Raw genomic sequence first — 23,990 nt, 5'->3', positions numbered from 1 at the left:
TTTATCATCCTTCAGTGCCTCCTGGACCACCAGTAGCCCGAGTAGCAGCTACCACAGATCACTCTATCGATGTAGAGTGGGACCCACCTACCGACAATGGAGGCGGAGAAATACTTGGGTACCATGTGGACAAGGTTGGAGAACTATGTTTACGTAGAAACCAGATGCTATAGAACAACTGTTAACCATAAATGTCCTTCAGGCTATGGCTGGGACCAAAGACTGGTCTAGGTCAACAGAGCGTCCCTGGAAAAGCAGAGAATTTACAGTTTATGGTGTTCGTGAGGGAGCTAAGTACCTTGTCAGAGTTATAGCTTGCAATGCCGCAGGAGAAGGAACGCCAGGATTCACAGAGTCTGTGTTTGTCAGGAATCCAGCAGGTCAGAAAGACTCCACAACCCATTCCTCTATGGTCCCTTGTTGTTCTCTTTGGTGACGCTGTTCGTCTTTACAGAGCTGCCGGTGATAGAGTTAGATCTCTCTGTAAAGAATGGTGTGATCATAAGAGCTGGTGAGACATTGCGCCTGCCAGCCACTGTTACCGGTAAACCATACCCCTCCATTACCTGGACCAAGGATGATAGCAAACCAGATAAAGACCGTGTCGAGATCCTCACTGAAGGAAACGACAGCATTGTGTCCATCAAGAACATTCAAAGGAAGGACTGCGGCAAATACCTGATTTCTGCCTGCAACCCAAGTGGTACCAAGACAGCCTCTACCAGAGTGGAAGTCATGGGTGAGTGAGATGTCACAAAGCAGTTGATAAAAAACACTTTCATTAGCAATTTAACAAAGCTAATTCTTCTCTTCAGATGTCCCGGGTCCTGTCACAGACCTGAAGCCTGTAGTCGTCACACGCAAGATGATTTTCCTCAATTGGGACGATCCAGAAGACGATGGAGGCAGTGATCTGATGGGCTTTATTGTTGAACGCAGAGACGCAAAGATGCACACCTGGAGGCAGCCAGTGGAGACGGCGTCATCCAAATGTGAATGTGTAGGAATCATGGAAGGACAGGAATACGTTTTCCGAGTAATTGCAAAAAACAAATTTGGCATGGGTCCGCCTGTTGAGCTGGGACCAATTAAGGCTGTGGACCCACAAGGTAAGCATTCTACAGGTCAACCTTCTTGTTCAAGGACTTAATGAGCAACATTTTTAATTGTGTTTTGTATTCCTCTGATAGGTCCACCTTCTTATCCTGAGAAGTTCCACTACACAGAGCGAACCAAGAACTCCATCACATTTTCCTGGAAACCACCTCGTAATGATGGTGGAAGTCCAGTCATTGGTTACTTTGTGGAGAAGAAGAGGCAGGACCAGCAGGCCTTTGAGCCCTGCAATACTGAGATCTGCCCCAACATGAGCATGACTGTAGAAGGTCTGGATGAGGCCTGGATGTATGAATTCAGGATCAAATGTGCCAACTTGATAGGAGAGAGTGAGCCATCCATTCCCTTAACAGTGGTGATCCAAGATGACGAAGGTCAGCTTCTAAATATATTTTCAAAAAATGTTTTATTTTAAGGTTGATCAACAGCCATGAACCTTAATTCTTTTGTCCCCCTAGTTTCCCCTGAAGTCCACATGCTGAAACACTTCAAGAGCGACTCCATCACTGTAAAGAAGGGGGAGCCCATCGAGATCCCAGCTGACATTCTGGGTCTTCCCATCCCTAAGGTGGAGTGGTCCAAGGATGACATAGTTATTGATAAGCCCTCTGAGTCTCTGCTGATGGAGACAGAAGTAACCGGCAGGATGAATTGCAAGACAACTTTGACCATACCATCCGCCAACAGAAGGGACCGGGGCAGCTACACTGTCTCTGCCTCTAATAACATGGGCTCAGCCAAGCATACCATTAACGTACTGGTGCTGGGTATGTAGAAAGAGACCTTGACACTGTGTCATCGGAACAGATCTTATTAACTAACGCCATGGGTTGTTACTCTCTCTCCAGATCGTCCACTCCCACCACGAAATGTCACTGTATCCAACATAAAGTCAGAATCCTGCTACCTACAGTGGGACGCGCCTCTTGACAATGGCGGGAGCGAGCTGACAAACTACATTGTAGAAAGGAGGGATGTTGTGACAGAAATGCCAGAGCTGGAGGAGGGACAGGACAGTCCACCAGAACCTCAGTGGGTGGAGGTCAGCAACAGCATCATTGAGAGGAAGTTTGGGGTAAGTGACGGTGTGAAGGGCAAAGTCTATAGATTTAGCGAAAATATCTGAGCTGTGTCCTTTTCTTCAGGCATGGAACCTGGATACAAACAAAACATATCAGTTCCGAGTAAGAGCTGAAAACCGTTATGGTAAATCTGACCCTTGTACAACAGAGGACGTTCAGATTACAGACCCCTTTGGTCTTCCTGGACCACCAGAGAAACCAACTATAGCTGAATACTGTAAGACCTCTATGACTCTGACCTGGGAACCTCCAAGGGATAATGGAGGCTCTATGATTGTTGGTTATTGGCTTGAGAAGAGGGAGAAGGGAACTACCTACTGGGCAAAATGCAACAAGATGATGGTGACAAAGCGAGGTGTGAAGGGTTGGGAATACCAGGTGCGTGCCCACTTTCTTGATTAATTTTACTTGGACGGGAATATTTTTAAACATCATTTTTTCTTACAAATTAAGGTGACACGACTGTTTGAAGGAACTGAATATGAGTTCAGGGTTGCTGCTTGTAACTCTGCTGGCACTGGACCTTTCAGCTCTCCTTCTGACTCCGCATTTGCCGTTGACCCACTAAGTGAGTGGAGTAGACGGGAGGTGGTTTAGGTTTAGTAATAGACCCATGTGTGACTGGAATCTGTTTTGTTTTACTAATAGTGCCACCCAGCATGCCAGCTGCTCCTGAAGTGGCTGACAAGACCAAATACAGTGTGACTCTGTCCTGGAAGCCTCCAGAGCGTGATGGTGGAAGTCCCATTAAGGGATACATCATCCAAATTCAGGATGAGGGAAAGTCTGACTGGGTGAGAGTCAACGATCCGGAAAGCCTGCACCCAAGCACAGAGTTCACAGTACCCAGCCTTCGGGAGCTCAAGCGATACCGCTTCAGAATCATTGCAGTCAATGATATTGGTGAATCAGACCCCAGCCCTCGCACCAGCGAGGTCTTGGTGGAAGATGTCCAGCGTGAGTAGAACCCCTTAAAGGCTATGTCTGATGGACTCTGACTCTTTATTTGTGTGTGCTTGTCACAGTTCCACCTGCAATCTCAATCGACCTCATCGTAGAAGACTTGCTGTGTATCCGTGCTGGAGATCCCTTTAGGATCCCCGCCATCATTAAGGGCCGTCCAGTTCCCAAGGTCACTTGGGACTTTGATGGCAAAGCCAAATCACACAAGAAGAACAAACTGCACACATTGCCAGTGGACTCAGAGGTGACCATCATATCTGTTCTCTACTGTTCTTTCAGTTACATTTTCTGACTTTGTCACTTCTCTGCAGGTGGAGTCCACGGACACAACATCAACAGTAATTGTACCTGTCAGCTTGAGAAGTCACTCTGGTCGCTACACAATCACAGCAAAGAACAAGTCTGGACAGAAGCATGTTAACGTTAGAGTCAATGTTCTAGGTAATGCTTGGAACATCAAAAGCTCTTAATGCTTGACTATTGTTATTAATATATGTTCGTGGTTTAGACGTACCTGGACCACCAAAAGAGCTACGGGTGACGGACATCACCCGTGCAACTATGAGACTGATTTGGAAACTTCCAGATAATGATGGAGGAGAGCGAATCAAGAGCTACTTTATAGAGAAGAAATGTGTAACTGACAAGGCCTGGACCAAGGTGAGAGAGAGTCCTGTCCTGTCTTTGGATCAAAGAAGAATAGGTCTCTTAACATTCCCTCTGTGTTTAGGTTAATGCCGCCTGTGCCAGCCAGGCCTTTGTGGTTCCAGGCCTTTTAGAGGGTCAGGATTACCTTTTCAGAGTTCGAGCCGAGAACCGCCTGGGATTTGGGCCCTTCACAATTACGTCTGATCCTGTCCGGGCGAGAGACCCAATCTGTATGAGGCTCATGCATTCAACAGCAAACAAGATGTTTTCTGGAGTAACTGAAAATGTGTTTGCTCTTCAGACCCCCCTGATCCTCCAACCAAGCTGAAGGTCAACCTGGTAACCAAGAACACTGTCACACTGAGCTGGGAGCCCCCTAAGAACAACGGAGGTTCTCCAGTTAAGCACTACATCATTGAACGCCTGAGCTGGGACACGAGTGGGAAGGAGAAAGAGACATGGAAGCAGTGCAACAAGAGAGACGTGGAGGAGCTGAGCTTCGTGGTTGAGGACTTGAAGGAGGTCTGATCTTTTGTCATTCTTGGATGAAAACTAATTGTTGAGCGTTTACTGAAAAAGGTTAACTTGAAGTGTCTGCACGTCCTGTGATCTGAAAATTGTCTGATCTTTAAAGCCAAACCCTTTAGGAAAGCAGTGAGGTGTGCATAGGATTTACAGGTGTAATCATTTTGAGCATTTAAAGAGTTATGTAATTTTGTTTTATTTTTTGGTCAAAGCCCATTCAGACGCTTTCATCATCACTTGAGTGGTTCCACTTTCTCTTTTTTTTTTTTTTTAAACAGAATTTTCAACTGAGCAGACTCTCTCAATCGATATTGACTCTATGCTCAGCATCTAGAAACATTCCTGTTATCCAGTGCCTCGCCCCTGTTAGAGACATGTTCCCCTGCCTACCCATCTAATCTTTGAATTACCATCCAGGGAGCAGAGTACGAGTTCAGAGTAAAAGCTGTAAATGCAGCAGGACCGAGTCGACCTTCTGCTACTGCTGGACCTCTGGTCATCAAGGATCAGACATGTGAGTTGAGACTGCATACACATGACATATGTTATTATCATGAGTGTTTTAACACGTTCTTATCCAGGCGCTCCCACCATACTGCTGCGTGAGGCCATGGAGGGCGAGGAGGGCTGTGACCTCAGCATTGTGGCCAAAATCAGTGGGTGTCCATTCCCCACTCTCACCTGGCATAAGGCTGCCCCGGCCAAACCTGAGGAGAAGACCATTGTCCGATATGACCAGCACATGAATAAACTAGTGACACAGGAAAAGTGCACTCTGCTGATCCAACAGGCCAGCAGGGATGACAGCGCTGTCTACAGTCTGACAGCCAGCAACAGTCTAGGCAGCGTGACCAAAGACATCGAACTTAGTGTTCTGGGTGAGAAACACTGTCTGTTCTCATATTTGGTTACGGGATGGTTTCATTTAATTCGGGGAAAATTCAAAGAGTATAAGGTTTTTATTGTCATTCTATTCAAAATAAATGCATTAAAATTAGCTCTTGATGTGCTGCTGTAGGACAGTAATGCAACTGCACAGGAAACAAATATAATGTAACCAAAAACATGGCATAGAATGGTAAGATCCAATGACTCCAAAGTTTGAGTTAAAGAGCTAGAGTGAATGGTTTCAGGACAGATAACGCCCTCAGAGATTACACAATCAGGAAGGACCGTAAGAAGGAATGGAGGCAATCCAGAAGCTAGTTGAGATCAGGAATGTCTCCGAAAATAACTGTTCTTTAGTACTACTAAAGCTTTTTTTTATATTTCCATTTCCAGGCATTCCCGGGCCCCCTATTGGACCAATCAAGTTCACTGAAGTGTTTGCTGATAGGATAGGTCTTGCCTGGAACCCTCCCACTGATGACGGTGGCTCAAAGATCACCAACTATGTGATTGAGAAGCGTGAGGACAACAGGAAATCCTGGGTGCATGTGTCCAATGACCCCAAGGAGTGTGCCTATGTTGTGACCCGCTTGACTGAAAATCATGTATACGAGTTCAGAGTCATGGCCCAGAACAAGTTTGGGGTTGGACCTCCGCTGGCCAGCGAGCCAGAGAAGGCTCGAAACTTGTTCAGTAAGATAATTTAAATGCTTTTCAGTTTTCTCTCTTGTGTAACATTCTTATGGTAACAACATTTTTTTTTTGTCTGTAGCCGTCCCTGGTCAGTGTGAGAAACCCACTGTGACGGAAATTTGTCTGGAGTCTATGACCGTTAACTGGGATGAGCCGAAGTATGATGGAGGCTCCTCCATCAGTGGCTACTTTGTTGAAAGGAAAGAGACCACAAGCAAACGCTGGGCACGTGTGACCCGTGACCCAATCCGGGCCCTACCAATAGGCAACAACTGGGATGTTACTGGTCTGATGGAAGGTGCCATGTACCAGTTCAGGGTTATTGCCATGAATGCTGCTGGTTGCGGTCTGCCAAGTGTCCCCTCAGACCCAGTTCTCTGCAGAGACCCCATCAGTAAGGACTTAATGTTTTAACTCTGAGATTCTTCTTTATTGATCCAGTCAAACACTAACTTTGTATTTAGAACCTCCTGGACCACCAACTCCCAAAGTAACTGACTGGACAAAGTCGACAGTGGAGCTGGAGTGGGTCCCACCACAGATAGACGGAGGGTCGAAGGTTACAGGATATTTTGTGGAGTTTAAGGAGGTGAACAAAGAACAGTTGGAGATGAAAGCCAAAAGGCGCCTCCTGCTTAGCGATGCTGAAGAGGAAAAGGAACCTGAGAGTGATGAAAGCTGGGAGAAGGTACGAGATGCCATCCATCTGTAACTTTGAATTGCCTGATCTTTGAGCCACTGTCATGAGCTTTGGGTCCAGGCTAAGTGGACTAATCTCTAGCTCATTTTTATATGTAGCCACTGATGCCCAATCACACATTTCGGTTGTAAGGTTTGATTACAAGTTGGGATCTGTTTTTTTGCCACAGGCAAAGGATACAGAGATCAGAGGGACCAAATTTGTGGTGGCCGGGTTGAAGGAAGGAGGATTGTACAGCTTCAGAGTATGTGCTGTTAATGCTGCAGGTGTTGGCGAGCCGGGTTTGGTGTCTGAGCTGATTGAGGTCAAAGACAGAACAAGTAAGGAAACTTAGTGACGATTTTAATTTGGAAAGCAAATGTTCCCTTCAAAGTAATAATTAATGAATGTGTTCTGTGGCTCAGTTCCTCCTGAGATGGACCTTGATGCATCAGTGAAAGAGAAGATTGTAGTGCATGCTGGGGGAACCATACGCATCATCGCCTATGTATCTGGTAAGCCAGCACCACAGATCACCTGGAACCGAGATGATGCCGACGTACCAAAGGAGGCTGTTGTGGAGACAACGGGTATTTCCAACTCACTGGTCATAAAGAACTGCAGACGGCAACATCAAGGCATCTACACTCTCAGTGCCAAGAATGAGGGCGGTGAGAGAAAGAAGGCAGTGATCGTTGAAGTCCTTGGTAAGGCAATAGAGAATGTGTAGCCACAAGTATACCGGAACATTATCGTTAACAGTTGTCATGTCTTCAGATGTCCCTGGTCCAGTCGGTCTTCCCTTTGCTGGCGAGAATTTAACCAATGACTCCTGCAAGCTGACCTGGTTTTCTCCAGAGGACGATGGTGGCTCTGCAATAACTAACTATATAATTGAGAAGAGGGTTTCAGACCGTATGGGCTGGACCTCCGTGTCCTACACTGTGACAAGAAACAATGCAGTAGTGCAGGGCCTTCTGGACGGTAAAGGATACTTCTTCAGGATTGCGGCTGAAAACATCATTGGCATGGGCCCATTCATTGAAACCGACAAGATGGTTTGCATCAAGGACCCAATCTGTAAGTTTGATTTACAACATAATAAAATCTGAAATGAAATGGGATGTTAACAAACAGTTTTTATGATCAGCTGTCCCTGAGCGGCCAGAAGACCTACACATCACAGCAGTCACCAAGGACTCAATTTCTGTCTCTTGGAGGCCTCCCAAATATGATGGAGGGGCTGAGGTCAATAAGTATGTGCTGGAGTCTCGCATGATTGGAAAGGACAACTTCATAAAAGTGGGTGGAGAAGACAATCTTATGGATAGGAAGTTTACGCTGAGTGGCCTAAAGGAAGGCTCAAGCCATGAGTTCCGAGTGTCTGCTGTCAACCAAATTGGACAAGGAAAACCTTCCTTTGCCACTAAGCCCATTCAGTGCAAGGACGAGCTTGGTGAGTTGCTGTATATCAAATATCTGTTTGTCACTGGTAAAGCATGAACATAGAGTTAATAATTTCCTTTAGAACCCCCGACTCTGGAGCTGGATGTGCGCGAGAGGATGATGGTGAAGGTGGGCGATTCCTGCACACTGAGCGGTCGCTATAGTGGCAAACCAGTGCCAAAGATCAGCTGGACAAAGAACGAAGAGGAGCTGAAAGCAGATGAAGAGATTGGTTTTCCCCACACCAGCTGCATGCTCAGTCTTAACATTAGTCGGGCAAAGAGAGAACACAGTGGCCGTTACAGTGTGAGTGTGGAGAATGTGGCTGGGACAAGATCGGCTGTCTGCACCATTACTGTAGTCGGTGAGTCAACGTAATGCAAAGCTTTTTGAGCTTATTTTAATGTTGGCTAACACTGAAGTCGGGTGTGCTCTTCTAGACCGCCCCCAGCCACCAGAGGGCCCTGTGGTCTTTGATGAGATCTACAGAAACTACATGGTCATCTCCTGGAACCCACCATTGGACGACGGTGGCTGTGCCATCTCCAACTACATTGTAGAGAAGCGTGACACAAACAGAGACCTGTGGATGCCCGTTACTTCCTCGTGTACCAGGACGTCATGCAAGGTTGAAATACTTTTACCAGACTATATTAAGACAGCTGAATAATTTGTCTTCTCTGTCACAGCTGAATAATTTGTCTTCTCTGTCCTCAGGTCCCAAAACTGATTGAAGGTCGTGAATACATAATCAGGATTATGGCCCAAAACATCTATGGCATCAGTGAGCCCCTGCTCTCGGCAGAGAGTAAAGCTAGAGACATCTTCAGTGAGTCCTAGAGAATCTGGGTCCTACTGTAAGCCTCCAGGCATCCATTATTAATGACGTCATTGCTTTTTTTTCCACTACAGAGGTGCCCGAAGCTCCAAAGCAGCCCACAGTGAAGGAAGTTTACCATGACACTGCCTTAATTAGCTGGGAGCCTCCCGCAGACGGAGGAAAGCCCATCACAGGCTATGTTGTGGAGAGAAAGGAGACCATGGCAAACAGGTAAAGAAACAAAGGATTTGGTGAAGGGGGTCCCAGTCTACAAGGTGTTTTGGTCATTGTGTGAATAAACTGATGGAAACAAATAAAATCCTTTAGGTGGGTTCGCTGTAACAAAGAAAGGATTTACCCGAAGGTAGAGTACTGGGTTCCCGAGCTGCTACAGGGTTGCGAATATGAGTTCAGAGTGAGTGCAGAGAATGTGGTGGGAATCGGCGACCCAAGTCCACCATCCAAGCCTGTCTTTGCTAAAGATCCGATTGGTGAGAAGCAAATCAAACCATGTCTGTAGTTAGCAAGGTAACCTGAATCCATTGTTTCTTGGCTCACAGTGAAACCAAGTCCTCCAATCAACGTCAAAGCAATCGACCACACCAAAGAATCTGTTACATTGTCATGGGAGCCACCTCTTGACACTGGCAGAGGGAAGATCTTTGGATATCTGCTGGAATTTCAGAAAGCAGGAGAAGAGGATTGGCTCAAGGTAATATCCTGCCATATCAAATGACTTAAATCCTTGTGTTTTACTTTTTCTTAACTGACCCCAGGTGAACCATACTCCAGACTCCTGCCAAGACACCAAATTTAAAGTCATCAATCTTGAAGAGGGAACGATGTACCGGTTCAGAGTTATGGCTGTCAATGCTGCTGGTGAATCTGACCCTGCCTACTTGAAAGAACCTATTAGAGCCCAGGACAGATTTGGTAAATTGCACATTAATCTAAAATCCCTGTAATATGTTGATTACATTTATATTACAATAATGTTGTGTGTCCCTGCTCAGAGCCCCCAGAACTGATCCTAGATGCCGGGATGACCCGTGAAGTGAAGGCCATGGCTGGAACCCATATCACACTGATGGCTGCCATCAAGGGCGTACCGTTCCCATCTATTGTTTGGAAGAAGAACGAGGCTGAGGTCCCCACCAGGGCTGACATCGAGAGTAACCAAGAAGGCACCAAACTTGAAATGAGGTTCTGCAACCGAACAGACTGCGGAGACTACACGTTGACTGTGGAGAACCCTGCTGGTTCTAAGACTGTCATCTGCACTGTGATGGTCCTTGGTAAGAATGGAATGTGATTGATTACTTTATAATTACTGTTGCAATGCTGTGACCTTAAAGACCCTTTTCCTGTATTTAGACAAACCTGGTCCAATCCAGCACCTCAGAGTTTCAGATATCAGAAGTGACTCTGCATACCTGTCTTGGAAGGACCCAGAAGACAACGGGGGTACCCGCATCACTAACTTTGTGGTGGAAAAGAAAGACACTACATCTACTCAGTGGGTGCCTGTCTGTTCTACATCCAAGAAACGCAGCATGATGTTGAAACACCTGATGGAGGGAACCTCATACACGTTCCGAGTTGCAGCAGAGAACCAGTATGGACGTAGTGAATATGTGGAGACTCCAAAAGCCATCAAAGTTATGAACCCACTCTGTGAGTAGCATCATCATTTTAATAATTTTCAGAAAAGTTAAAAAAAACAAACAATGTATCCCCTTTCTTTCAGTCCCACCTGGACCTCCCAAAGACCTGCACCATGTTGATGTTGATAAAACTGAAGTGTGGTTAGTGTGGAACTGGCCAGATCGTAATGGTGGAAGCGATATAACTGGCTTCCTGGTTGAGTATCAAGAGGAAGGCGAGAGAGATTGGGATGAATGGAAAACCGTAAGCATTCCAGAGAGTCATGTGACTGGTCTTGAGGAAGGAAAGACCTATCGCTTTAGAGTTAGAGCCGAGAACGTCATCGGCTTGAGCAGACCAGACACCACTGTTCCTATCCTATGCCAGGAAAAACTGGGTAAGATTTTTTATAATGGTTTACATAGTCCTCATGTAACAATGAGTAGAATTTTAGTTTTAACTTTCTCCTTGAACATTCACAGTTCCTCCAATTGTTGAAGTTGATGTGAAGCTGATAGACGGCATTGAAGTCAAAGCTGGCACCACCATCAGACTGCCAGCGATTATGAGAGGAATTCCTGTACCCACAGCCAAGTGGTCCATTGAAGGAGAAGAAATTACCTGCCATGACAACATTAAGATTGACACAGACAATTTCTCTACTGTACTCAGTATCAACGATTGCACCAGGAACCACACTGGCTCATACTTGCTCACCGTCTCCAACCCAGCTGGAACTAAGGCAGCTGCCTTAAATGTCACAGTGCTGGATGTACCTGCTGCTCCCATTGGGCCTATTAACATCCTGGAGGTCACACCGGACTCCATGGTGATTGAGTGGCGTCCACCAAAAGATGATGGTGGGAGTCCAATAACAAATTACATTGTGGAGAAGAGAGAATCCACAAAAGAAACATGGGGCGGAGTCAGTTCTGGTAGCCTTGCCACAAAACTGAAAATAGCTCGTCTGCAGAAAGGGACAGAGTATGTTGTCCGTGTCCGTGCTGAGAACAAAATGGGCATTGGAGCGCCTTTGGAGAGCAAACCTACCACTGCTGAACACACTTTTATGCCACCAAGCCAACCAGGTAAACCTCAGCCTTACGATATCTCTGAGGATGCAGTGAACCTGGGATGGACCATGCCCCTTACTGATGGCGGCAGTCAGATTACTGGATACCTTATCGAGCGAAGACACAAAGGAGGAAAGTGGATTCGTGTCAACAAGACCCCTTGCAAAGACCTTAGGTACAGGGTCCTGGGTCTTTTTGAAGGCAATGAGTATGAATTTAGGGTGTTTGCTGAAAATATTGCAGGCTACAGTGCACCTTCTCCTATCTCTGACCCCTGCAAGCCTTGCAGGCCTATAACCGTGCCCAGCCCACCTGTGAACCCCAGAGTTAAAGATTACAGTAAAGTATCTGCTGATTTGGTGTGGACCAAACCCAACAAGGATGGTGGCAGCCCTATCCTAGGATATGTAGTTGAGATGAATAAGGTAAATACAGATGAATGGAAGAAAGTCAATGTGGACGACATGGTCAAGCAATGTGCTTACACGGTGAGGGGACTCGAGGAGGGACTGACCTACAAGTTTAGAGTCTATGCCTCAAATATGATTGGAGATAGTGCACCAAGGGAAATGCCAGAGTCTATAACAGCACAAGACATTCTCATTCCACCAGAGATTGAAATGGATGCCACCTGCCGTGAACGCCTTACTGTCCGTGTTGGACACAACATCAACATTACTGCCTATATCAAAGCCCGTCCGGATGCAGAAGTACTGTGGTCTAAGGAGCAGACCGTCCTAGAGATGAACAAGCGTGTGACTATTATCCAAAACTTCCCTGTGGTCCAGCTCCGGATCAGAGAAGCCACACGAGCGGACCATGGAAAATACACCATTAAAGCTTCAAACGAAGGTGGAGAGGCCTCATGCACCATCACGGTCAATGTCCTGGACAGACCTAGTCATTGCCAAAACCTGCACTTGACCTATGTCACAAGAGACTCCTGCATGGTTAACTGGGAGGCCCCAAAAGACAATGGTGGCTCTGAAATCAGCAACTACATTGTGGAGTGTCGTGAGCCCAGTATCAGCATGTGGTCTATGATTTCTTCCCACTGCACAAATCGCAAGATCAAGACAAAACTGATGGAGGGCCACGAGTACGTGTTCCGGGTCTGTGCAGAGAACAAGATGGGACCTGGACCAACCACGGAAACCAAAACTCCTTTGCTTGCTATTGATCCTATTGAGAAACCTGGTGAGCCTGAAAACTTCAGAGCCACAGACATAGGAAAAAACTATGTCCATTTGACCTGGAGGCGGCCAGACTATGACGGTGGCAGCCCCAACCTCTCATACAACCTTGAATGCAAAACTAAGGATGGTGAGGAGTGGGAAAAGCTGAACAATGGTATCCTCACCAACACCTTCTTCCTGGCAGACAAGTGTACTGAGAACCAGACCTACACTTTCAGGTGTGTAAAATTCACCAATTCACAAGTTATATCTCATATATGATAATTAAATTAGTAGTTGTTTGTTTTTACTGTTTTTGTGATAATCGGTCTCTATATTTACTGTTTAGGGTGCAGAGTGTCAATGAAGGAGGCGAGAGTGCCTGGGTAAAACTGGCGGATGTGTTGGTGAAAGAAGAGATCCAGAAGCCAGTCATTGATTTGAAATTGGCTGGAACACTAACAGTAAAGGCCGGAGAATCCGTTCGTATAGAGGCGGGTCTGAGAGGTAAACCTCAACCTGTAGTCAAGTGGATAAAGGACAAGACCACTGGAGAAAATCCCAGAATCAGCTATGAGACTGGATCTGACTACTCTAAGTTCCTCATGACCAAAACCAGACGTACAGACTCTGGGAAATATGTGATCACAGCAACCAACACTGCTGGAACCTTCACAGCATATGCAAATGTTAACGTCCTTGATGTACCAGGACCAGTGAGGAACCTCAGGATTACTGGCATTGGAGCAGACAAGTGTAGAGTGATCTGGGATTGCCCAGATGATGATGGAGGATGTGAGGTGGACAGCTACATTCTGGAAAAGTGTGAAACTAGAAGAATGGTGTGGTCAACATACTCTGCATCAGTTGTCACACCATATTGCAATGTGAGTCGTCTTGTGGAGGGCAACGAGTATATCTTCAGAGTCAGGTGTGAAAACAAGATGGGAACCGGACCAGCTAAGGAGAGCAAACCTGTAACTGTCAAAACCCAGTTCAACAAACCAGGTCCTCCTGAAGCCCCCGAGGTCACCAAGGTCAGTCACAATGTTCATTTATTTACGTTAAAGTAGTTTAAAACCTCCTATGGAGTTTAAGTTATTTGACTGATGTGTTTTATAATGCAGATTAGTAAAGATGAGATGACTGTTGTCTGGGCCCCACCTGAGAATGATGGAGGAAAGTCAATCTCTGGCTACATACTGGAAAGGAAAGAGAAGCGGGCTGTGCGCTGGGTGCCCTGCACCAAGAGCCCTATTTCTGAGAGACGCCTTAAAGTCACAAACTTAATCCCTAACCATGAGTATCAGTTTAGAGTCAAGGCTGAGAATGAGGTTGGACTAGGAGAGCCTAGCAAACCCTGCAGACCAGTGGCAGCTAAAGATCCAATCGGTAAGTTTTTCTCTGAGTGAACTTGTTATGATTTGTATTTTTCTTCATCTGGAATTTGATTGGTACCTGCAGAACCCCCGGGTCCACCTGCCAGTCTAAAGGTGGGTGACAGCACCAAGACCTCCATTACTCTTACCTGGTCTAAACCTGTCTACGATGGAGGTGCCCCAATCATTGGTTACAGTTTGGACATGAGATTGAAGAGTGAAGCAGATCCAGAAAAGCCAACAGAAGGCTGGAAGAGAATTGATACTCATGGACCATTGGTCCTTACTGAGTTCACCATTGGCCAACTGGATGAGAAACAAGAGTATGAGTTCAAAGTCTCTGCCAGGAATCAGGTGGGCTGGGGACGCCATGCATACCTTAAGGAAGCGGCGTCACCAAAGGAGGTCCTGGGTATGGTTCTTCTTTCATTTATCATTGTATGTGGACCTTTTTCTGATCAATGTTTAATAATTAATTAATAATTAATTTACAGAGGCACCAGAGATTGACCTTGATGCCAGTTTGCGGAAAGGTCTTTCCGTCAGGGCAGGATGTCCCATCAGGCTATTTGCTGTAATCAGGGGAAGGCCTGCACCAAAGGTCACCTGGAAACGCATTGGTGTAGACAACGTAGTACGTCGAGGTCATGTGGACCAGGTGGACACCATGTCCTTCCTTGTGATCCCTGAAAGTACCAGAGAAGATTCAGGAAGATACTCACTTACATTGTCTAACTCAGCTGGAGAGAAGGCTGTGTTTGTGCGAGTCAAAGTGCTCGGTAGGATTGATTTATTTGACTGTGGGTGTAAGGAAGCCAGTCCTCATTCTTTAAATCACCTCCTACAGATACTCCTGGACCTGTTGGTGGCCTAGAAGCAACTGATGTGACAAAAACCACTGCCCAGTTGAGTTGGCTGCCACCAGAGAATGATGGAGGAAGCCCAATTCTCTACCACATTGTTGAGAAAAGAGAAGTTGACAGGAAGACATGGACCAAGTGCTCAGAGGACCTAAAGAAGACAAGCTTTAAAGTGACTAATATGACACCTGGCATTGAGTATTACTTCAGAATCATGGCATGCAACAAATATGGAATTGGAGTTCCCCAGGATTCACCTCGATCCTACCTGGCAGTTGATCCCATCAGTAAGTATCCAAAAGACTTCAAAGCAGAATATTTCAAACCTGACACCTGTCCTTTGCTGTTTTCAGGTGAGCCGGACCCTCCAAAAAAGATGGATGTTTTAGAGATCACCAAGAACAGTGCCACTTTGGGTTGGCTAAAACCTCTCAGAGATGGAGGCGCTAAAATCAATGGTTACGTAGTAGACTACCAGGAGGATGGGTCACCAGAGGACAAATGGACTCCCTATTCTGTGGTCAAAGACCTCAGCATCGTGGTCGTCGGTCTGAAGGAAGGACAAAAGTACAGGTTTAGAGTGGCGGCCAGGAATTCAGCTGGAGTCAGCCTGGCCCGCGAGGCAGAGGGAGTGTTTGAGGTCAAAGAGCAGCTAAGTGAGTCATGTGTTTATGTTTATTTACCAAGAATTGATTTACTGTAGACACCTCATCTGAGTATGGATGCTGTTTTTTCTTTCAGTGACTCCAAAGATAATTATGCCAGACATCGTGACAGTAAGAGCTGGATCCAAGATGGTGGTTGAAGCCCTTGTGGCGGGAAAACCTGCTCCGTTTTGCAAGTGGAAACAGGGCAACGAGGATGTTTTGACATCTGATCGCCTCTCTGTCGTGAAAACACTTACAACATGCACACTTATTATCAAGAACGTAAAGAGGGCAGACAGTGGCTACTACAGTTTGTCAGCAGAAAACAGCAGTGCCAAGACCAGCCAGATCCTCAGAGTCACCGTAATGGGTGAGTTTCCTAAGAAAAATGTATTGTCTTGTCGCTGATGTTATGAAACAATCATAAATCATGCTTTGCCATATCAGATATTGAAGACAGATCAAAACAGGCGAGAGGTGGTGAAATGGGCTTTATTTACCTAAAGTTTGTACATAGAAAAATGTATTTTTACGGCAAAATACAGATGGATCAAGTATTAAATAAGCTAGAAAATGTGTGTGCCTTCCATCATCACCAGAGCAGGTGTACGCTCGTATAGTAATGTGGGGATGTGAACATCATTGACTCGTTGATAAAGAATTGATGCATCAACGTGTGAAATGTGTGAATCAAAGTATTTACAAACATATAAATATGATTCTCATTCCCCAGCAATTTCACAGGCAACATTAATTCTCCTTAGTGATTATGATCGTTTTGTTCCACCTGAATTGATTATTATTTGATTAGCTTTATGATAATATTCATTAATTTGTGCAGAAATCACTTTTTTTTTAATATATATAAATATATATACACTGTATATATAATATAATGTACAAAATTATGTCAGTCAGCAATGTCAAATTCCCACAAGGCAGTGAACCGTTATTTGCAATTCGCAATTTGAAATTACTAACACTACCATGTTAATAATGTAAGTAACGGTCACAAAGCGCTTAAACAATCAAAACAATATTCAATAAAGTATATATTTTAAACATCAAGATAAAACTGATAACACAACAGGAGTTCCAGAAAATCAAGGAAAAGTCTGAACAGATAGAAACGTCTTAAGATGTTTCTTAAAGGAGTCAGTAGACTCCATCAAGCGCAAAGAGAGAGGAAGATCATAAAGTTAACGAACGGAAACTCTAAATCCAGTTCAAAAATGTTTTCCTCTATCAAATCTTGAATTTTCTAACTGTACAGAGGAGCATAGGCCAATTTAAGTATGATTTACACATTTAAATGAAGGTGTGGAAAGATCAATATATTGATTGGGATAAACTTACTTATGTACTAAATATTCTTCGATCTGTGCATAAAAATGTCTTTTTACATCTGAAGTTGGTTTTGCTTGTGCCATTTCCTGGATTTTTTTTATGTTCGAGAAGTTTCAGTACGAAATCAATGCAATTAATAGCACCATGGCATCAAAATTGTCAAAACTTAACCACTGAAGGCACCTTTTTTAACAGACATTCCTGGACCACCTGAAGCTCCTCTGGAGATCACTGAGCAAGATATCGATGCCTGTACACTGCTCTGGAATTCTCCTCAAGAGGATGGGGGCAGCGCCATCACCAACTACATTGTGGAAAAATGTGACGTAAGCCAAGGAGACTGGATTACAGTGTCTTCATCATGCACTAAAACAAGCTTCAGGATGACCAAACTGACCACTGGCAAGGAATACAGCTTCCGCGTGCGAGCTGAGAACCGGTTTGGCATCTCTGAGCCTATCTACTCTGAGAGGATGATTGCCCGATTTCCATTTGGTGAGCTCCACTTTCTTATGTCACTTAAGAGAAACATATAAACCTGATTCATGTTGTTTGTTGTCTACCAGATCCTCCAAGCGAGCCCAGAAGTTTGCTAATCAACAAGGTCAATAGAGATTCTGTTATCCTCTCATGGGAATGTCCCAGCAGTGATGGCGGGAGCCCAATAACTGGTTATTGCATTGAGAAGAAGGAGAGAAACAGCCTGCTATGGGCAAAAGCAAACGAGTCTTTGGTGAAGTCAACCCAGTACACTTGCACTGGCCTGATGGAAGGTTTGGAGTATACCTTCAGGGTGTCAGCCCTCAATCTAGCAGGACAAGGCAAACCTTGCAAACAGACTGACTTCATCACTGCCCGAACTGCAGTTGGTACGACAAGATTTTCTTTTTCTTTTTTGGCTTACAACCTCCACCATGTCATTAATATTTCGCTTTCTCAGACCCACCAGGTAAACCAGAGCCCATGGACGTGACCAAGACCTCAGTGTCATTGATCTGGACCAGACCAAAACACGACGGTGGCAGCAAGCTGATTGGATACTTCATGGAGTACACAAAACTTCCAGAAGAGAAGTGGGTACGCTGTAACTCCAACAGCATGAGCATTCAGGCTGAGAACTACGTGGTCACAGGCCTTGAGGAGGGTCAGCGTTACCAGTTTAGGGTCATTGCCAAGACTGCAATTAACACCAGCCTGCCTTCAGAGCTATCTGACCCAATCCCTGTCATCGCTGAAAATGGTATGCCAATGCTTGTCATTACAAACACTTGCGCATTACTGACCTTGACTCTTACCTATTTTGTTTAGTCCCTCCACGTGTGGAGCTCGGACTCAACATGAAGAACCTCATCGTAATTAAAGCTGGAGAGAATGTCTTATTGGATGCAGAGGTGTTTGGAAAGCCGCTGCCTAAAGTGAGCTGGAAGAGAGATGGAGCTCCTCTGGTGCTGGCGGAGGGAATGAAGACATCACAAAAGAAACACATTCATTTGCTGGAGCTATACTCTGTCACCAGAAAGGAGTCTGGAGACTACACTATCACAGCTGAGAACATAAATGGAAGCAAATACGCTACCATCAAGGTCAAGGTTCTTGGTAAGTATTTGGTTTTTAATAAATCTTTAGTCCTTTCATTCTGGCCGAAGTTAAAACTGCAATGTTGTGTGCCATAGACAAGCCGGGGCCCCCTGCTTCTGTTAAAATTGCCAAAGTGTTCGCCGACCGTGTGAAGGTTCGATGGGAACCCCCACTTGCAGACGGAGGTTCAGAGATCACCAACTACATCATTGAGAAACGTGAGACAAGCAGGGCAAACTGGGCTCTGGTCAGCTCCAACATCCACGGGCACGTCACTGACTGCTCTGTGGAGAAACTCATTGAGGGACATGAGTATGAGTTCAGAGTCAGTGCTGAGAACCAGTATGGTGTCGGTGAACCCATCATGACAGACCCTGTTATGGTTAAGAACCCATACGGTATGTTTCTATCACAGGCTCTATAAAGCTGTTACATTTGCCTCTTGGTTTACCAAACTAATCGATGCACTGATTCCTTTAGATGTACCAGGGCCATGTGACCCGCCTGTCATAACCAACATCACCAAAAATTCTATGACGGTCAGCTGGAAAGCACCAGCCAATGATGGAAAAGCTACCATTCTTGGATACATGGTGGAAAAGCGAGAGGCCACTGAGCTGACTTGGGCCAAAGTAAATCGCCGCCCAGTCATTGATAGAACCATCAAAGCAGCACAACTCACAGAGGGCTCAGAGTACGAGTTCAGAGTAATTGCCATAAACAAGGCTGGCTTAGGTAAACCGAGTGATGCATCCAATGCCGCATTAGCTGTCGATCCAGTTTGTGAGTATCTTCCATTTGAGAAGTAAAGTATGTAATTGTTTTAGAGAGGACTGTCTAGTAATGTCCTCTTCATCTCTAGATCCCCCTGGCCCACCTGCTTTCCCCAAAGTTGTAGACTCTACAAGAAGCTCTATCAGTCTCAGCTGGACAAAACCAGCATATGATGGTGGTTGTGACATTATCGGATACTTGGTGGAATGTAAGTTGCTGGCTGCTGAGGACTGGACAAAGTGTAATGTCCCACAGAAGCTTCAGGCCACAAAGTTCTTGGTGACTGGTCTGATGCAGGATAAAGAGTACCAGTTCAGAGTCATAGCTGTCAACAAAATTGGATACAGCGATCCCAGTGAGGTTCCTGGAAACCACATGGCCAAAGACATCCTTGGTATGAATCTAGAAGTTTACTTACTTACTCAGATGTTTGTATGTCATAATGCACTTAGATTGACTTGTGGTTCTCATAAGTATATCTAAGGAAACTTAGGCATTGATTTTTGTTCTGCAGTTGCTCCCGAAGCTGAACTAGATGCTGATCTTAGAAAAGCTTTGGTCCTCCGTGCCGGAGTCACCATGAGGATTTATGTGCCTTTGAGAGGCCGTCCTGCCCCAAAAGTAACATGGACCAAGGTGGATGCCAACTTGAAGGAGAGACAGGGTCTGCTAATTAAGACCTCCGAGTGGGACACATACCTCATGATTGAAGACATTAACAGATACGATGCCGGAAAATATGTTCTGTCTCTTGAAAACAGCAGTGGTTCTAAGAGCTACACCATCGTGGTCAAGGTCCTCGGTATGACAGTCGAGATGATCAAATTCATCACACATTGTATTAAATCTGTATTATGACTGGTGCGTTTTTTCTTTACCTCAGATTCTCCTGGACCACCCTTGAACCTGTTAGTAAAGGAAACCTCAAAAAACCATGCCTGTATCACCTGGGATGCGCCATTGATTGATGGTGGTAGCCCTGTAAAGAACTACATTGTAGAGAAACGTCTAGCTGAGAGGAAAGCTTGGACATGTGTGTCTGCAGAGTGTCACAAGATCTCATACAGGATTCCTAACCTGGAGGCCGGACAAGCATACTGCTTCAGGGTGCTGGCTGAGAATGTGTATGGAATTGGAGAAGGCTGTGAGACAGCTGGGAGCATAAGAGCATCAGGTACTTCATTATTCACCCAGGAAGAATCCAACATTCAGTTTGAGCACATTTCTCTCATATTTCAGAGCAACCTGGCCCCGTCATGGACTTCAGGGCAAAGAAAACAACAAAGGACTCTATCACAATGGCCTGGAAAAAACCTATCAGTGATGGTGGCAGCTTCGTTACTGGTTACATTCTGGAGGAGAAGGTGGCCGAAGAAAAGTGGGTGCAGATCATGAAGGGCAAAAACACCTCACATGTCATAAGCAGTCTCTCAGAGGGCAAGGAGTATTTATTCAGGGTCAAGGCTGTCAATGAGAGTGGTGAGGGCCCCCCCACCGAGTTGGCTGCTGTGGCTAGAGATCAGTTCGGTAAGTGACTTTTCTTAGTGTAGAGGTCTTATGTAACCTTTTAATTTTTAAATATAAATATATTTTTTATTTTGCTCTGAACAGTGCTTCCTGACTGCAACCTAAGTAACATTCATGATGGCTGTTACGTGATGAAAGAGGGCAGCACAGCACGTATTAATATTCCAGTTGCTGGCGTGCCAACCCCAACTGCCACATGGAAAAAAGGGGACGTGTCTCTGGGAGACACTGGAAGGATGTGTGTTGAATCATCTCAGGGTACCACCACCCTTCTGATCCGGGACTGTCATAGGGGAGATGCTGACACCTACACAATCAATGTCAGGAATAGCTGTGGCTCCAAGGACTGCAAGTTTCAGATAAAGGTTGTTGGAAAACCAGGTATTTGCACTGGCCCCATTAAGTTAGATGAAATCACTGCTGACGGCATCACACTTGAGTGGGAGCCACCTAAGGATGACGGGGGCGCAGAAGTGTCCAACTACATCGTAGAAAAGAGAAGGACGACAGACAATAAGTGGGCAACAGTCGCCTCAGCTATCCAGAAGACCAGTATGAGGGTGATCCGTCTCCATGACGGAGTGGAGTACATTTTCAGAGTGTTTGCTGAGAACAAGTACGGAGTTGGAGAATATTTGAGATCTGAATCTGTCATTGCACAACACCCATTCAGTAAGTTTAACTTTCAAATGTAGTCCTCAATCATCCAAACCCTTAACATCAATTAATACATGTTCCTTCTATGAATCGTTCCTTTATTTTCTTGGTCATTGTTGAATTTCATCAGATGCTCCAGAGGCTCCTGCTCCACCAGAGATAGAAAACATTCGTCATGAGTCTGCAATTTTAACCTGGGCCGATCCAAAAGACACTGGTGGATCTCCAATAACAGGTCTCTGAGTACAATGTGAACTAGTTTAAGAATAAGAACTTACTTAATTGTTTTGCATCAAACAGGCTATCATGTTGAGTTCAAGGAGAGAAACAGTCTGATGTGGAAACGGGCAACTAAGACTCCTCTGAGAGTGAAGGAGTGCAGAGTCACTGGCTTAATTGAGGGACTGGAGTATGAGTTCAGAGTTATGGCCATGAACGTTGCAGGTCTGGGAAAAGCTAGTAAGTCCACTGAAGCTGTGGTTGCCCTTGATCCTATCGGTGAGTTCACAAATGCTGTTAAATCAACATATTAATGAACTGAAAAAAACTGATTGATGTGGTCCTATCACAGATCCTCCGGGCAAACCTGATGTCATCAATGTAACCAGGAACAATGTCACACTGATGTGGACTAAACCAAAATATGATGGTGGCTACAAGTTGACAGGCTATATGGTAGAGAAACTGGAATCAGGTAGTAAAACCTGGATGAAGGCCAACCATGTCAACATTCAGGGCTGTGCTTTCACTGTACCTGACCTTACCGAGGGATCTCAGTACCAGTTCAGAATAAGGGCAAAGAACTCTGCTGGAGCAATAAGTGTTCCATCAGAGCAAACTGAGCTTCTGACCTGCAAAGATGAGTATGGTATGTGCCCATTTAAATGTCATTGTTTTGTGAATGTGAAGTCCAGATAGTAACATAAGCATTTTTTTGTTTGAATAGAGCCTCCCTCCATTACCATTGATCCAGACATGAAAGACGGTGTGGCAGTCAAAGCAGGAGACACAATCATAGTCACAGCCTCCAAGATTATTGGTAAACCACCACCCACTGCTGTATGGTCCAAAGCAGGCAGAGAATTCAAAACTTCTGACATTGTTACCATCACAAGCACTCCTACCTCCTCAACTTTGGCCATCAAGTATGCCAGTCGAAAGAACACAGGAAATTACACAATTACTGCTAGCAACCCTTTCGGTATTAAGGAGGAGAACGTGAAAGTCAAGGTTCTGGATGTACCAGGACCTCCTGGTCCCATCGAAGCGAGCAACATTTCAGCAGAGAAGTGTACCTTAACATGGCTTCCACCAGAAGAGGATGGTGGTTGCGCTATTAAATCCTACATCCTAGAGAAAAGAGAAACAAGCCGCCTGCAGTGGACCAAGGTGGCAGAAAATATTGTGGACTGCAGACATGTTGCCAGCAAGCTGATTAAGGGCAATGAGTACATTTTCAGAGTATGTGCACTGAACCAGTACGGCAGTGGAGACTACAGCCAATCTGGCTCTGTGAAAATGGTGGACAGTTACCGTAAGTTGTGTATTAGTTTCATTCTGTTTTGACTGTTTATATGCACATTGATTTGTTTTCTTGACGAATATATATGACTAATAGCAATCTTCCCTCTCTTAAGGCCCTCCTGGTCCCCCCTCAGCACCAGAGATTGATTACATCAGCAGGAACTCTGTGACAATTTCCTGGAAAAGACCAGCAGATGATGGAGGGAGTGACATAAGAGGATATTCTGTTGAGCGAAAGGAGAAGAGAGGAATTAGATGGGTAAGAGCATCCAAAAGAACAGTTCCCGACCTGCGCTTCAAAGTACAAGGTCTTGGCGAGGGAGTGGAGTACGAGTTCAGAGTCACTGCAGAAAACAAAGCTGGATTTGGGGTACCAAGTGAGCCATCACATGCAGTGATGACCAAGGATATTGTGTGTAAGTAAATAGAAGACAAATAAACTCTGCTTAGGTCCTCAGGTTAATCAATATCTATTAATTTCAGATCCACCAGGACCTCCATCTAACCCCAGAATTGCAGACACAACAAGGACAGCAGTTAGCTTTGCATGGGGCAGACCCCACTATGATGGCGGCCTTGAAGTCAAAGGATATATTGTTGAGTACAAGAAAGAAGGATTAGATGATTGGGAAACAGAGACCCCATACCCCATCAAACTTACTGAATATGTCATTGGTAATCTTCAAAAAGGAGGAAAATATGACTTCCGAGTCTCTGCTGTAAACTCTGAGGGCACTGGTGAACCTGCACAGGTTGAAAAATTGACAGAGTTGGTGGACCAGGAGACTGTCCCAGACTTTGAACTAGATGCTGAACTACGGAAAACACTAGTGGTTAGGTCCCGGGCATCCATTCGTTTGTTTATTCCCATCAGGGGTCGTCCTGTTCCTGACGTAACATGGAGTAAAGATGATACAAACCTAAAGACGCATGCACACATTGACA

At 45.2% G+C, this 23,990-nt stretch overlaps 1 protein-coding gene across 1 annotated transcript in view; it reads left to right on the top strand.

Moving 5' to 3' along the window:
* The window catches only part of LOC148068491 (titin-like), a 68,713-nt gene that overhangs the window by 34,780 nt on the left and 9,943 nt on the right, over positions 1-23,990 (top strand). The window contains exons 59-116 of the mRNA XM_087804615.1: positions 16-134; positions 203-380; positions 455-739; positions 816-1,109; positions 1,191-1,490; positions 1,575-1,883; positions 1,965-2,191; positions 2,262-2,576; positions 2,652-2,766; positions 2,847-3,155; positions 3,224-3,405; positions 3,473-3,602; positions 3,670-3,821; positions 3,892-4,039; positions 4,111-4,331; positions 4,752-4,848; positions 4,916-5,212; positions 5,616-5,915; positions 5,995-6,309; positions 6,380-6,603; positions 6,785-6,935; positions 7,020-7,301; positions 7,372-7,674; positions 7,745-8,050; positions 8,123-8,404; positions 8,481-8,668; positions 8,758-8,869; positions 8,953-9,091; positions 9,188-9,351; positions 9,421-9,572; positions 9,637-9,793; positions 9,874-10,155; positions 10,235-10,534; positions 10,608-10,901; positions 10,987-12,991; positions 13,102-13,789; positions 13,880-14,144; positions 14,217-14,543; positions 14,626-14,910; positions 14,979-15,278; positions 15,345-15,647; positions 15,733-16,008; positions 17,181-17,480; positions 17,552-17,854; positions 17,926-18,225; positions 18,294-18,581; positions 18,659-18,961; positions 19,044-19,346; positions 19,426-19,731; positions 19,852-20,139; positions 20,221-20,511; positions 20,577-20,864; positions 21,003-21,536; positions 21,822-22,019; positions 22,093-22,389; positions 22,468-23,055; positions 23,180-23,422; positions 23,920-23,938. Coding sequence (XP_087660741.1) covers positions 16-134; positions 203-380; positions 455-739; positions 816-1,109; positions 1,191-1,490; positions 1,575-1,883; positions 1,965-2,191; positions 2,262-2,576; positions 2,652-2,766; positions 2,847-3,155; positions 3,224-3,405; positions 3,473-3,602; positions 3,670-3,821; positions 3,892-4,039; positions 4,111-4,331; positions 4,752-4,848; positions 4,916-5,212; positions 5,616-5,915; positions 5,995-6,309; positions 6,380-6,603; positions 6,785-6,935; positions 7,020-7,301; positions 7,372-7,674; positions 7,745-8,050; positions 8,123-8,404; positions 8,481-8,668; positions 8,758-8,869; positions 8,953-9,091; positions 9,188-9,351; positions 9,421-9,572; positions 9,637-9,793; positions 9,874-10,155; positions 10,235-10,534; positions 10,608-10,901; positions 10,987-12,991; positions 13,102-13,789; positions 13,880-14,144; positions 14,217-14,543; positions 14,626-14,910; positions 14,979-15,278; positions 15,345-15,647; positions 15,733-16,008; positions 17,181-17,480; positions 17,552-17,854; positions 17,926-18,225; positions 18,294-18,581; positions 18,659-18,961; positions 19,044-19,346; positions 19,426-19,731; positions 19,852-20,139; positions 20,221-20,511; positions 20,577-20,864; positions 21,003-21,536; positions 21,822-22,019; positions 22,093-22,389; positions 22,468-23,055; positions 23,180-23,422; positions 23,920-23,938 — 16,927 coding nt within the window. The remainder of the gene's footprint in view (positions 1-15; positions 135-202; positions 381-454; positions 740-815; positions 1,110-1,190; positions 1,491-1,574; positions 1,884-1,964; positions 2,192-2,261; positions 2,577-2,651; positions 2,767-2,846; positions 3,156-3,223; positions 3,406-3,472; positions 3,603-3,669; positions 3,822-3,891; positions 4,040-4,110; positions 4,332-4,751; positions 4,849-4,915; positions 5,213-5,615; positions 5,916-5,994; positions 6,310-6,379; positions 6,604-6,784; positions 6,936-7,019; positions 7,302-7,371; positions 7,675-7,744; positions 8,051-8,122; positions 8,405-8,480; positions 8,669-8,757; positions 8,870-8,952; positions 9,092-9,187; positions 9,352-9,420; positions 9,573-9,636; positions 9,794-9,873; positions 10,156-10,234; positions 10,535-10,607; positions 10,902-10,986; positions 12,992-13,101; positions 13,790-13,879; positions 14,145-14,216; positions 14,544-14,625; positions 14,911-14,978; positions 15,279-15,344; positions 15,648-15,732; positions 16,009-17,180; positions 17,481-17,551; positions 17,855-17,925; positions 18,226-18,293; positions 18,582-18,658; positions 18,962-19,043; positions 19,347-19,425; positions 19,732-19,851; positions 20,140-20,220; positions 20,512-20,576; positions 20,865-21,002; positions 21,537-21,821; positions 22,020-22,092; positions 22,390-22,467; positions 23,056-23,179; positions 23,423-23,919; positions 23,939-23,990) is intronic.

The sequence above is a fragment of the Callionymus lyra genome, chromosome 12, assembly GCF_982586985.1.
Source record: "Callionymus lyra chromosome 12, fCalLyr1.hap1.1, whole genome shotgun sequence".
Classification (NCBI taxonomy): domain Eukaryota; kingdom Metazoa; phylum Chordata; class Actinopteri; order Syngnathiformes; family Callionymidae; genus Callionymus; species Callionymus lyra.
The sequence above is the reverse complement of the archived record's forward strand: the minus strand, read 5'-3'. Positions and strand labels throughout refer to the sequence as shown.